Below are 12,622 nucleotides of genomic sequence, written 5' to 3' on the forward strand. Positions count from 1 at the left end.
TCTGAATTATCACGATACTTCGAACTCCCGCAAGAACCTCCAACCTGCCATATCTGTCCAACTGATTCTGGAGAAACGTTGCTATGTCTAGCAGATCTGAATGGGCTTTCCTTCTGAACAACCGCAAAGTCCTCAGCTGCCTGCGTAAAGTTGACAAACTAATGGTAATACCATCTATAAGACTTAAAGACAGGAGGATCTCCCAGTGTCTTAAACCCAGATCGAAGTAAAACTCGATTAAACTAAACAAGTCGGTCATGTTTGTTTCTATTATCGAGCTTTCAATAAAGGAATGAATGCGTCTATTGTTTCAAATGCTCTCTAAACTCAGAAAAAAGATTCTTCAGAAAATCAGAAAAAAATTACTCTGAAAAACAGAAAAAAAAAATTACTCAAGTGAATGCAATACGCTTCCGTAGCAGCAGACCATTGAATTTGGTAAAAAAGCTCTGATAAACCCACTTTACACACAGCACCTAGCATCAAACAGTAGTAGCATCAAGGTAATTAACACAGTGGAGCATTTAGCAGCTAAACACAGATATTTTCCTCAGGGTTTGGAAAATCGGAGCTGGAAGGGGAGTGAATGTTGAGCCTAACTTTGTTTGGTGGCCAGAAAAATGAGTCCAGTTGGATGCAAATGTATCTCCACGTCTCCTGGATCTTTGATGGGCAACTGTATGCTAGCATGCTAACCATATTAACTATGGTGAGGTGATAAGTCAATGTTGTGTTAACAGCCTGTTGTCCCTGAGTGAGCAAAAAAAAGCAGTTGGTGCAGTTCCTATGTTGCCATTTCCACCTAAAGGTAGAGCTAATAAAGTTGCCAACATAAAATACAGTAAAGTAGTAAAAGTATGCTTTTTTTCAGTCTCCTTGTTCTTTAATTGTGTCAAATAGTTTCCATGTTTTCTTCCATCAGAGTAACGATGTGTTCCAGGGCGATTATTTTCCTGATAGGAGCTGTGTATGTCTGCCATCAGGTAATGAAGCGTCTCGATCTGTGTTTCATGTTTTAACTTCAACTTTAATTTTATTTGTATAATCTCATATTTGATTTTAATGCACGTAATTGTTACATTTACTGTATATTTACTGTTCAATTCACTGACAAAAAAATAAAGAATCCAATTTTATATGTATATTCATGATCACCTGGTCTGCTAAAAATGGAAAAACAAAAATTTAACATAAGACTGAATTACAACGATGACAGAAAAACTAATTCTGCTGTTTACCTTTTCTTGCCATTGCAGGTCTTTGCAACAGGTGAGTTGTTTATCTCCATAGTCACTTTGGAGACTTCATCAAAAAAAACTTCAGTAAACATTATTAAAGGTCTAACTAGCATTTGAAATGGAAAGATTTGCAGGGAGCTCATTCATATTGAACCGTGGATTTGCTCAAGTGGCTGCGCAAAATCTTTGCATTGAGTTCAATTTGAGTGACCCACAATTTTACAGTGTTGACCAACAGCAGGCTGTCATGACAGTGTTGACCTTTGGGTGGATGAAGAGTCAAAAATGGAGGATGCTATCGTGGCCTGTTAGTTTTATTTAACCTCCTCTGCTGGAGTAAAAACAACATAGTGTTGTTTTGCGGACAGCTTTGAGACAGGAGTTAATGGTACAATTACATCTTTGAAATTAACTCTGAACTTATTATTCCATTAGCAAGCAAGCTAACAAGCTAACAAGCTTCTCCGAACAAATGCCGGGGGAAGAAGACAGAACATCCTACATCCATGTTAACGGTTAGCTAAAGCTACAGAACAGGGAGTAGTCAAGTCACTACATACAAGCTTCTAAAGCTAAATATTTGGCATGCAGATCAGTTTTGCTATACCAGTTTATGGCATGACTGTATGTCACTGTAAGTTTTTCTTATTTCTTTTACTTACTTTTCCGCTGTATTCAGTTACCAGTTGTTAAGTTGCCCTTGTACTTTGTGCATAACTTTGTCTCCTGCCTGTGTTTTCCTTTCTGCTCCAGCTTTTTATTTTCTAGCAAAGTATTCATTTCTACTCAGTGTTTGTTGCATTTAAATTTTTGAGAATCATTCCTAGTTTGCAACACTTACTAGTTTATATTTTAACCATGAAATCATGTGATCCCAGAATTATATGCTGTCATGCATCAACTGTTGCTAACCATAAACGATAACACATTGAAACGATGTTGTAGACGGTGTCTTCATTGCCGAGCTGATGGTGGAGAGCAATGTCACTCTGGAAGCTCAGACTGTCCTGACAGTTTTGAATTCGATGAACGGCACCAAAGTGACCAATCAGGACGGAGGTTCCCACGACGTGACCTTCCTACAACATGGACTGATAGCAGGTGTCGTAAGTTTCTTGTTTGGTGACTCCCTCCTGTTGGACACTTAGTGTGGAAGGTGTCGGGTTGATTGCTCATTTCATTGGGTAGCTGTATATTAAGTATGATCAAACCGCTCCCACACAGTCATGAAGCCAATAAAATGTTGTCTCTCTTTGTTGAATATTGAGTCATTGCATTTAATGTTATAGAGAAATACTTAAAGGGGGGCTCCGGTGTATCTAAACTTGGGTCTTGATTATATAATGATTCATACTGGACCAAAAGTTTTGGAGTCAGTCCAGCAGCCATCGCAGACGCATCAATTACGTCAGCGTCATCCTTTAGGACAACTCTGACCATGTTTGTCTTTGCCACTGACAGGATACGTTTGTTGTTATAAGTGTCCGACAACATTAATGCAACGATTCATATCGAGAGACGTCTTTTTGTTAAATACTAAGATCTTTTTGTAAACGGAAATGTAAGTCTCGCTCTGAAATCTGGCCGGGGAGGCTGCAGGATTGAAGCAAGATTTCAGGGATGTAAAGATTGTGCTCTCCCTCTAGACTGCCTAATTGTTGGAGATGAAACCACTTGCAACTGCTCGGACGGATACATTTGGAGCAACGAAGTGTGCTACCTTCACGGCTGCTGCCGTGAAACCCCTTGCAAAAGCAACGTGTCCCTGATCATACCGCTCTGTGTTGCCAAAATCAAAGGTAACAGCCCTGATGCACAACACATTGTTGTAGTATTTGTACCCGTCTTCTTCTTTGATGATTAATTGTATTTTGTGAATTAGTGTGACAGAATGAAATAAGTGTCACTCTTATCTGAAAATGCTCCTGCACACTGCTGTGCTGTTAGATTGTGCTTGCCTACTTCATTTCTCTCTCCATATGGACTTACAGTACATATACTGTATATGCTTGTTGATATCAGAACTGAAACTAATAGTAATGTTTGCAATCAACACAGTTGATATCAGTGGAACAATAACAAAAACTGAACTCATCACCTGGGACTCTGCAAAAACTACTCAGGTACATCTCACTCTCGTCACAAATGTGTAAATTCTGGAAGATGTTATAAATAGAAAGTAATGATTGAATCCTCTTTCTTTTCAAAGCTTGTGTCTGCCTTCGGAAAACTGAATGGCTTTGAGGGGCTGAATGTAACCGAGCTGAGGTATTGTACTTTGCAAAGAATGGGATTTATTCATTTGATGTGTCATTTCTTTTTTTTTTAGTGGTCATGGTCAAAATGAGTATTACAGAAACAAACACTTCCTGACTTTCCTCTTGAATTTATTTTCTTGAAATTTGCCACTTGCCCCTCGGGGCTTCTATACTATATAATAAAAAGTATTTTTATTAGTATTATTGTCATGTATGTAACTACTTATTCCTCAAACAAGTGAACTAGAATATTTTGAAAATATACATTTAAGCAAGAAGTTTAGGTTAGGCAGCGTTCCAGCTGCAAATCTTATGTTGGTTTAATCACAAATACAAACATTTACTTTCTGTGTCACTAACCGATCACCTTTCATTGATCCTTTCCAAATCTTGAAGGGAAGACAACAAAATTGCTGAGTTTGAGGCAGCAGTCAGCGTCAGATTAAACACTTCTCGACTCCAAGAAGTGGTGGACGAGCTGCAGACAAGTCTTAATGTTGTACTTCAGGTCGACACTGGAGGTCGGTATAAAAGTTTACTGTCGTTTTCTTATTTGTCTTTATTGTCATTCATTAAGCTCATGATGACTTCTTAATTGTTGTAGTGCACGCTCTCAATAGACCGTTACGTGCTGTATGTCTTTCTCTGCACTGCGACCCTGATGCATCAGCAGTGGGACTCATTATTGTTGGTTTTCCAAAATTCAGGAATCAATCAGTGTTGCTCTTGAATATCAGAAATAACAAGAAGACAGACAGAAACAAAGAAAGTGGGTGCACCTAAATGAAAAAAAGGAAGTTAGTCTGCAGCCCTGGTTATGCAACATTATCACGATATGGTTTCCGATCTGATCGCAGCCATTCAAGACGATGCTTGTGTTTCTGCCAGCTGTGTCAGCAGTGGAACGGCACAGTGCATCCGGCCAGTTTTCAAAATGAAACACACTGGGCAGAGCTGGCATCACCAGCACGACAAAGTCAGAAATAGTCGCATAGATAAATAACAAAACAACTATACTATGTTGTCCACTCAGCCACAGTAGAAGCACAGAAATCAGGGAAAACATGACGAAATAAACACAATCTGAGCAGCTTAACAACATCGGGCAGGCGTGATGCTGATGTTGCTCCTGGGACTCTCCCAGTGAGATATGAAGCCACAGAACAAAACAGCATCACACAAGGCAGGTAACTGAGAGGTGCCCGGTGGACTCAAGGGGTCAAGTTGTTTGCAGGTGCCTCGATAGAGCAAAAGTGTTGGCTGAACAGACACTCTGTAATAGACTGAGTATTACAGAGATCTCTGCAGGCACTGAAAGGCTATTCTTCTAAACCAAACCAAATGTATTTCCGTCTTCACACAGGAATGGTCACCATAGAGTCCCCTGAGACGACGGTGTGCTATGAGTCCACTCCAGTACTGATGTGCAAATTTGAGGAGGCGACAGACAGCGCTGGCTGGAGCATGAGCAACCCGTATCAGCGCTTTGAGCTCAACACCGGCAGCGTTGTACAACTGAGCCGCGACTGCGTCACAACGGAGTACCCGTCCTGCATTGAAGTCAAACTCAAAAAAGTGACAGAAATCTGGTCAGGCAAGTTCAAAAAGTCTTTCTTCAATTAAGTCGAACTGAGATGAAGTCATGTTTCCAAAATATCCTCCTTGTTTGTTTTGACTGTGTCATTAATCGGTCAAATTTCTAATTAGTTAATTATCATAAAGAATAAATTACACATAAAGTTTTAGGTTCTGACCCACAATGGTTGTTACTCTACTCCACTTTATTGCACTTTTCCTCTCCACTGCGTTTAATTACAGCTACCGTTACATTTAGATTTTACATAAAACAGTTTGAGTGAGCATATGAAACACAGTCCGTTGTTAAAGACAGCACGTTCCCACTCCGGTGGACTCCCCAGAGGCTGTGACCTTGACCCTCTACCGCTACTGGCGCTGCAGTCAAGTTAGTAATAATAAATATGCAACATCCTGTCAGACGTTCAAAATAAAGAGTGGTGACAAACGTTTCACATATTATGAAATATTACGACCAGAGTTGACTTTGCTGTTAATATGACAGAATTCCTAATATAATATATTCCCTTATATAATATTGCATCGTGGTGAAACTTGTGATTGTGAACTTGTGACTCGAGTAGCAATGAAACATAAACACTGTGATCAGCAATGATTTGTCCTAACTGCCCTCTCGCAAATGCTGCTGAACATTTAGTCTACTCCGTCCACTTTTTCACGCGCTGGCGGTGTTTGTGGTGCGCCGTGGAGCAGGGCTGCTGTGCATGTTGCCTGGGCCGAGTGTGACACTGACTCCACAACCTGCTCTGAAAGGTTGAGAATGTTTTAACTTTCATGCAAGTCCAAAAACTGCTATCAACCCGGCCCATAACAGGGTCCTGCTGGTCCCGGTCGCATTACTTTTTGCAGCATTGCTCTTGTTGTTGTTGCCACGGTGACGTGTCGTGACTGCAGCCAACCCGTAACAAGCTCCCGTCTCCTGAACTCGTTACTGAGCTCACGTCTGTGCAGGAAACCTGAGAGAGAGAGGTTTTAAACGTCAGTGTGTTCAGCTCTCAGTACGTCTGCAGCTTCTGACTGAAACTCTTCAGTTTCTCTCGTCCTGTTTGTTCTTTCAAACACCGGCTGTGTTTTACTGTTTCATCGTGTTCACGTTCAGCCGGTTCAGGAGTCGTGTTTAGTTACTGCTGCTGAAAACACAACGTTTCCTGTGATGCTGCTTCATATTAAAAGCTTTTAAATGACTAAATAACGGGGGGCTTTTATTGAGGAGAAGTTATAGGAAATGAAACTGCACGGAGTCAAGCCGAGTCGAGCCAGGCCGGCAGATGTGATGGAAAAACTGCACTGGAGGGGTTTTTTCAGAGAGGACAGCAGAGTAGAGGGGTAACGTCGGGAGTGAGAACAGGCTGTTACACCAACGGACCTCTTCAAAGAAAGCAGTCTCCAGGTTGAGGCCCCATTGTCACATGTTGACATTTCGCCTCCAGTTCTCAGGTGGTTTCATTTAAATGAATGTTTGAGGCCTAATAAGGTAAAATAATCCAATATTTTACAAAAAGGAAGTTTACGCGGAGCCGGTGTGCAGAACTTACTTCACCCTAACCCTTTCATCACAATCCTTTTATCATGTGGCCCTTCAGGTTTGTATATAAAGTAATGAATATCTCTAATAATGTCATATATGATAATATGTCAGTCACAGGTGGAAGCTTGTTTAAATGGGAATTTGAATGCAGGACTTGAACTTGTAATGGAGTAGTTTAAGATTATTGAATTGGTACTTAAGTACTTGAGCAAAGGATTTTAGTACTTCTTCCACCAGTGCCTGTCCGTATCACAACCACAGAAGATGACGGGGCCCAAAAAGTGAGGAAAATTAAAACTTCAGTTTGACTTTGAGTGTGTTTAATACCACGACGGACCTGCTGGTGACTTCTGATCTGAGTTACTGGATCACCAGATGCAGCTGCAGAGTGAACTTACCTACATGTTCCCTACAGGCACATACGAGTGTGGATTCACTCGTGGCTCGGTCACACACAAAGCCAAGACAAGTTTGAGTGTGGCACTCCTCCCTGATGTGATCACCCTGAAGATCAGCCCTCTTGCTAAAGACTGTTCGGATTCTGTTCCGGTTGACGTCACTGCCACCATCTTAAACAGCTCTGAGAGCTTTGAGGTTTGGTGGAGCTACATGGGCGATAGGAGGTCTGATCTAACTAATGAAAGTAAGAAAACCCTACCGTGTCTCTCACTTCCATCTGTCCTCGTTACTTCTTTCTTTTAGCTACAACGTATAATTTAAAATCAAGGCAAATTTCAATTCACAATATTGTTACAAAATTCATGTTCAAGTTCACAAACCTTACCCTTACACTACATGTTTTCTTTTACAGCTGATGGAGATTATCTGATCTATAAGTTCAGTGCTCAGATCAAATGTGAGCAAACCGACGAACCACAAAGGATTACTGTCTTCTTTCAAAACACAAAGGGACAAGAAAAAAATGCAAGCGTGGATGTCCCAGTTATTTATGGTAACTGATTCTTGTCAATCGCAGCTTCTTTCATTCAATTCAACCTGCCTTATTTCCAACTGTTTATGGCATAATACATTAATATAATATGTGACTTTGTCTATAAATACATTTATCTGCCTTGTCTCATGCATTCACTGATGATTCCCTATATTTTGTCTACAAGAGGGGAAAAAATCTTGTCCTATGGATGTGGCTGATGATGGATATATTTGGCCAAAAACCCCAGACGGAGCCACAGTGATTAACAGAACGTGTCCGGAGGGCCGGGTTGGCTACAACTCACGCACTTGTAAAGGCAAGACCTGGCAGCCGGTGTACCACTCCTGCATCAACGAAGAGCTGAACAAAGTTGTAAATGCCGCAGATGTGAGTGTGAAATACAGCTCCTGACCTGGGTTTCCCCGGGTCAGGAGGAATTAGGAGATTCTATCTGACTTATTAATCATAAAATACTTATTTACAACACTAGTGGCCCTAAACACTGACAAAAGAAAAGGATCGATCTCCAGAGTCACTCTGCAAAGTCACTCTAATTTGGCTTTATGATGTCCTCCCTGCAGATCGCTGAGTTGAATGTACAAAAGATGACCAGTCAGATTTTGTCCCCTCATTATGTCTCTTTACTGCCACATCACAGCTCGGAGAACATCTGAAATTGTGACTATTTGCTACCATGCTAGACAGCTAGCTTGCTAATGTTAATAACAAAGCTCATACTGTTTGATAGAAAGACTTAATGTTATCAGTAACTCCACTTACTTGTCGATATTCACACTGACTTCGCGCTGAGTTTGACTTTTCAGACCAGGTAGAACATTAGGTTTTATGTTTTATCTTGTATTTTTATCTATTGGTGGTTTTTCTTTAATGTTACTGTGTTTGCGTGTGGAAGTAATCTGTGTGCTTTTGTCCACTGTTTACATGTGGATAATGTTTTCTTTGTGTCTAGAACTTCAAGAAGGGACTCGGGGCGACCCAGAAGGTGGCGCAGACGATATTTGAAGGGCTCAAGAACAACTCTTTACAAGATTCTGATGCCAGTGAATCGATTGCCGACATAAGCGCAACCATCAACGTTCTGGGCGTGATGGCTGAGGCATCAGAAAATGTTGTCCTGCAGCAGGATGTCATTCCCGTAAGACCCCGTTTATCATCATTTCCTTTACTGTGATGGATGTGGAGTTTTGAACTTAAAGGTTGATGCTTGACTTCAGGAACAGCAGTTTGAAAAAGAAAGTTCCCGCATAGGCTCCTAGTGTTTCTCCAAAGCTTTTATCCTCAAGGCCTCTTTGCTCGGTTGTCATGAAAATGGTTTTTCAAGTGACTCAATACAGAATTTTGTTCACGTTACAAATAAATAAAATACCGACCCAATCAAGACGAACAAGGATTTGTTCAAACTACAGAAACAGTCGTGTGGTGAAAGAGAGGTGAGGTTTATTTTTCAGGCGACTCACTAAGTTCAGTTAATGTTAATTGGCAACATTAATGTTAACTGCTGCTGACGTAGAGTTGCAAAGGAGATTTTCCCGATTTTTATTTGAACTGATCCATTCATGAAATAGATGAAATGTTGTTGTTTTTTGACTCTTCTGTTTCAGGATTTTGCTGATGCAGCAAGCAATATGTTGAACAAGACCTGGGACGGTGTCAACACGTCTACTGTTGAGAACATGTCATCAGATTACCTGAAGTCTGTGGAGGGTCTGGTGAAGAACATCAGGGTCAACAGTAGCGAATGGAGCAATGGATTTCCAAAAGCAAAGATAGACTTCAAAGTCTGTTTGAGCAGTGAGTGTAATGTGTCCGTGTTTGGCAGCGACGTGAAACTTAACGTGACCGGCGGAGTAATGAAAGCTGTCGCTTTGAAAAATCTAACAGATAAGTTGAAAAACATCTTCGGCCGTAGAGAACCGTCCAGCCTCGTGATATCAGTCACACGAGAGAACAACAATGATTCGACATTAATCAGACTCGGCTTCCCCACGGAGCAGCTGAGTCGCACTAAACCCTCCTGCGTCTTCTGGAACACCACGAGAAACGAGTGGTCAGACAAAGGATGCAAAGTCACAACTACTGATGATAATGACACAGTCTGCGAGTGCAACCACCTGACTTCATTCGCTGTCCTTTTTGCCAAGACTGATGTCTCTAGTGATGACTTAGATATGATTACTCAGGTGGGCCTGGGTGTGTCCATCTGCTGCTTGCTGATCTTCCTCGTCATTGAGTCTCTAGTGTGGTCGGCTGTGGTCAAGAGCAACCTGTCACATTTCCGTCACACGGCCCTGGTGAACATCGCCGTCTTCCTCTTGCTCGCCGACTGCTGTTTTTTGGCTTCCACTACTCCGGAGAATCTCGGCAACACCACGTGCCTGGTTTTGACTGTATGCAAACACCTGTTTTTCTTAGCCATGTTCAGCTGGATGCTGTGCATGAGCGTCATGCTCGTCCACCAGCTCATCTTTGTCTTCAGCCCGCTGAGGAAAAGAGTCTTCATGTTCCTGTCCAGCATCGTAGGCTATGTTTGCCCAATCCTCATCGTGGGATCGAGCTATGTGTATTGCAAATACACCGACACGGAGTACTTTGATCCCAAAACATGTTGGCTTCGCTACTACAGCCTCTTGAATGGCTCCATGCACGCCTTCATCCTCCCCGTGGGAACCGTCATCCTGACCAATCTCTTTTCCATGGTAGTCGTCATTCTCACTGTGACAAAGTCCTCCGTCCCTGACGGCAGCAAGGCGGACGACAAGGAAACAGCCAAAAGCATCCTTAAAGTGGTGGTTTTCCTGACGCCCGTCTTTGGAGTGACATGGATTATTGGCTTCGCTCTGCTCATTATTGATGAAACCACTGTCATGTTTCAAGTTGCTCTCTACAGCTTCACCATCCTCAACTCCTTCCAGGTAATTTGAAAGTGTTTGAAAATGGACAATGTTTAGTGGTGAGAAATTAGAACGGGTTATCTCCAGTGTCCCCCTGTGTCTCCCTGTGTCCTCCTGTGTCCCCCTGTGTCTCCCTGTGTCCCCCTGTGTCCTCCTGTGTCCCCCAGTGTCCCCCTGTGTCCTCCTGTGTCCCCCTGTGTCTCCCCGTGGTATGTTTCTGGTTTTTGTTCCTGGCTTTATGTTTCTACTTGGCTCCTGTGATTACTGGTTTGTACTTTGTATTTAGGCATTTTGCACTTCTTGGATTTTGGTTTATCCTCAGCTTCAGTTATTACAGCTTGCCTTTCTGCTTCTTAATCCTGCCTCCTGTGTGTTTGCTGCATTTGGGTCCTCATCTTTTTACCAAACTGTAACAGCGACTCAGGATAAGAGAAGCCACCTCTTGAAACACGTGCTTAACGTTGTGAGTCTGTTTTAACCCAAACCATGTTGTCCTGAACCAAACGGCGACAGAAAACATGTGAACTTTGTGAAAAATAACAAGTGAACAGTCAGATGATTTATTCCAAGCTGAGCATACTTAACCTACTTAGCCACGACAGCTAACTGTCGTTGTTTTGTAAACAGAAATACACCAACTCAACAATAACAGACACATTTCTGTAAAATGTAAACTTGGCCCATCGAGGTTGAAGACGCATATTTGACACTAAACCGTGACCCGGCCTCGCAGCCTTACTGTGGTGTTTAATCGCCCTGTGTGGGCATCAGATAATTTCCTGCATTGGAGCAAAATGTCGTCATGGGACACACGAAGCTGGAGGACAGAAGAGAAATGCTCAGATATGTGGCAAACAGTATTTACTTCAAGCAAAGTGTCCTGAAATCTGTCACACTGTTCCAACTCTTGTCTTGCAGGGTCTTCTCATCTTGATAACCGGGTGTATTGCAGAGGTGAAGGTGAGTTAGTTGTTTTATCAATTGACAGAAATCTTCCTGTGACATGAGTTTGATGCCCGGAGGCCAAAAAGTGTCTGATAATTGTGTTAATAAAGCAAATCTGTGTGTTATTATTGACAGGTTCGAGAGGAGCTGCTGAAGCTCATCACGGTACGTTAACCAATGAGGTCTGTCCAGAATTACATCGTACAGCGACGCATGAGTCATAACTCTGTTTGTTTTCTGCCCTCAGGCAAAATCTAAGAGAGGAAAAAGTGAGAGCATGAAAAACTTGACTTCAACCGCCTACACAAAGGACAAGTGAAGACAGAGGTGAGACTCATGTCGTTAATAGTCTCCTCTTAACTGGTGTCCTCACAGTTGCTTCGTCTTCAGTCATTAATCATTGAAATGGGTTTGTTGGTTCGGAAATAATACGTTTTATTAATTTTCTGAATTCTTCATTCGTTTCTTCTGTTCAGGTTGTGAAGACGACGCGTGAGACTACGAGAGAGCACTTGTTAGAGTTAGTGTTAGATTATAACTCCTAGATGATAGCGATGTCATGATTTTGATTCTAAATTGAAAATATATCAGCAGTATCTGAGACCTAAATCTTTTTAGAGAAGAGTTTGAAAATGTAAAGGGCTGTCGTCAGGGCGTAAAACCAACGATGAGCTGATCTTTGTACAGATGCAGGTCATCAGAAGCATCGCTGTCAGTGCTTAAACAGACATTTTGAAGCGAATTGAATCAAACTGTGACATTAAATCCGAAAATGTAATTGTATTGTAGATGTGGAGAATCGTGACACTCGTGTGTAGTGTCTTCAAGCTTATTAAATTAATAGCACTGTTGTTGTTGTTGTTATTGTTATTATTATTATTAGAGGTACTAGCACTGGTCGTCATCATCCTCAGCTGAGACTGGCAAAGATTTCACAGTAAAACAACTTGACCACACGTAGTTGTGTGTAAATATGGTCGATGTAAACATTTTCTTCACTGTTCACTTCTTGATCGGATGATGTTCAACCTGGTTCGATCATTTTGTTTACATATACATTGCTATGATATAATAACCTGTATACTGTGTGTGTGTCTAACCACTATTTACATTTAAATATGTATTTTAAAGTATATGCATGTGACATAACATATGATAATAAAATTTGAAAAACCAAGAAATATGAAGTCTTTTATTTTTATTACACTGTG

The 12,622-nt window shown here is 41.5% G+C and overlaps 1 protein-coding gene across 1 annotated transcript; it reads left to right on the plus strand.

The window, feature by feature from the left end:
• Positions 1-1,261: 1,261 nt before the first annotated feature.
• Positions 1,262-12,535, plus strand: adgrf3b (adhesion G protein-coupled receptor F3b). The gene is made up of 16 exons (XM_084377487.1): positions 1,262-1,269; positions 2,184-2,339; positions 2,885-3,037; positions 3,297-3,361; positions 3,448-3,506; positions 3,893-4,017; positions 4,860-5,090; positions 7,036-7,263; positions 7,432-7,572; positions 7,739-7,941; positions 8,525-8,710; positions 9,177-10,487; positions 11,385-11,426; positions 11,547-11,576; positions 11,659-11,738; positions 11,888-12,535. Exons 2-15 carry the CDS (start codon positions 2,207-2,209, stop codon positions 11,728-11,730), a joined length of 2,979 nt encoding a protein of 992 aa, XP_084233613.1. The 5' UTR covers positions 1,262-1,269; positions 2,184-2,206; the 3' UTR covers positions 11,731-11,738; positions 11,888-12,535.
• The last annotated feature ends 87 nt before the right edge of the window (positions 12,536-12,622 follow it).

Source organism: Pagrus pagrus (genome assembly GCF_965226575.1).
Source record: "Pagrus pagrus genome assembly, chromosome: 16".
Taxonomy (NCBI): Eukaryota; Metazoa; Chordata; class Actinopteri; order Spariformes; family Sparidae; genus Pagrus; species Pagrus pagrus.

Bases quoted from the DNA above. Each gene is read 5' to 3' on its own strand.
- adgrf3b (XM_084377487.1), top strand. From the start codon at position 2,207: ATGGTGGAGAGCAATGTCACTCTGGAAGCTCAGACTGTCCTGACAGTT. The intron at 5,091-7,035 runs GCAAGTTCAAAA...TGTTCCCTACAG, and splicing joins AGTGACAGAAATCTGGTCAG to GCACATACGAGTGTGGATTC. The intron at 7,942-8,524 runs GTGAGTGTGAAA...CTTTGTGTCTAG, and splicing joins AAGTTGTAAATGCCGCAGAT to AACTTCAAGAAGGGACTCGG.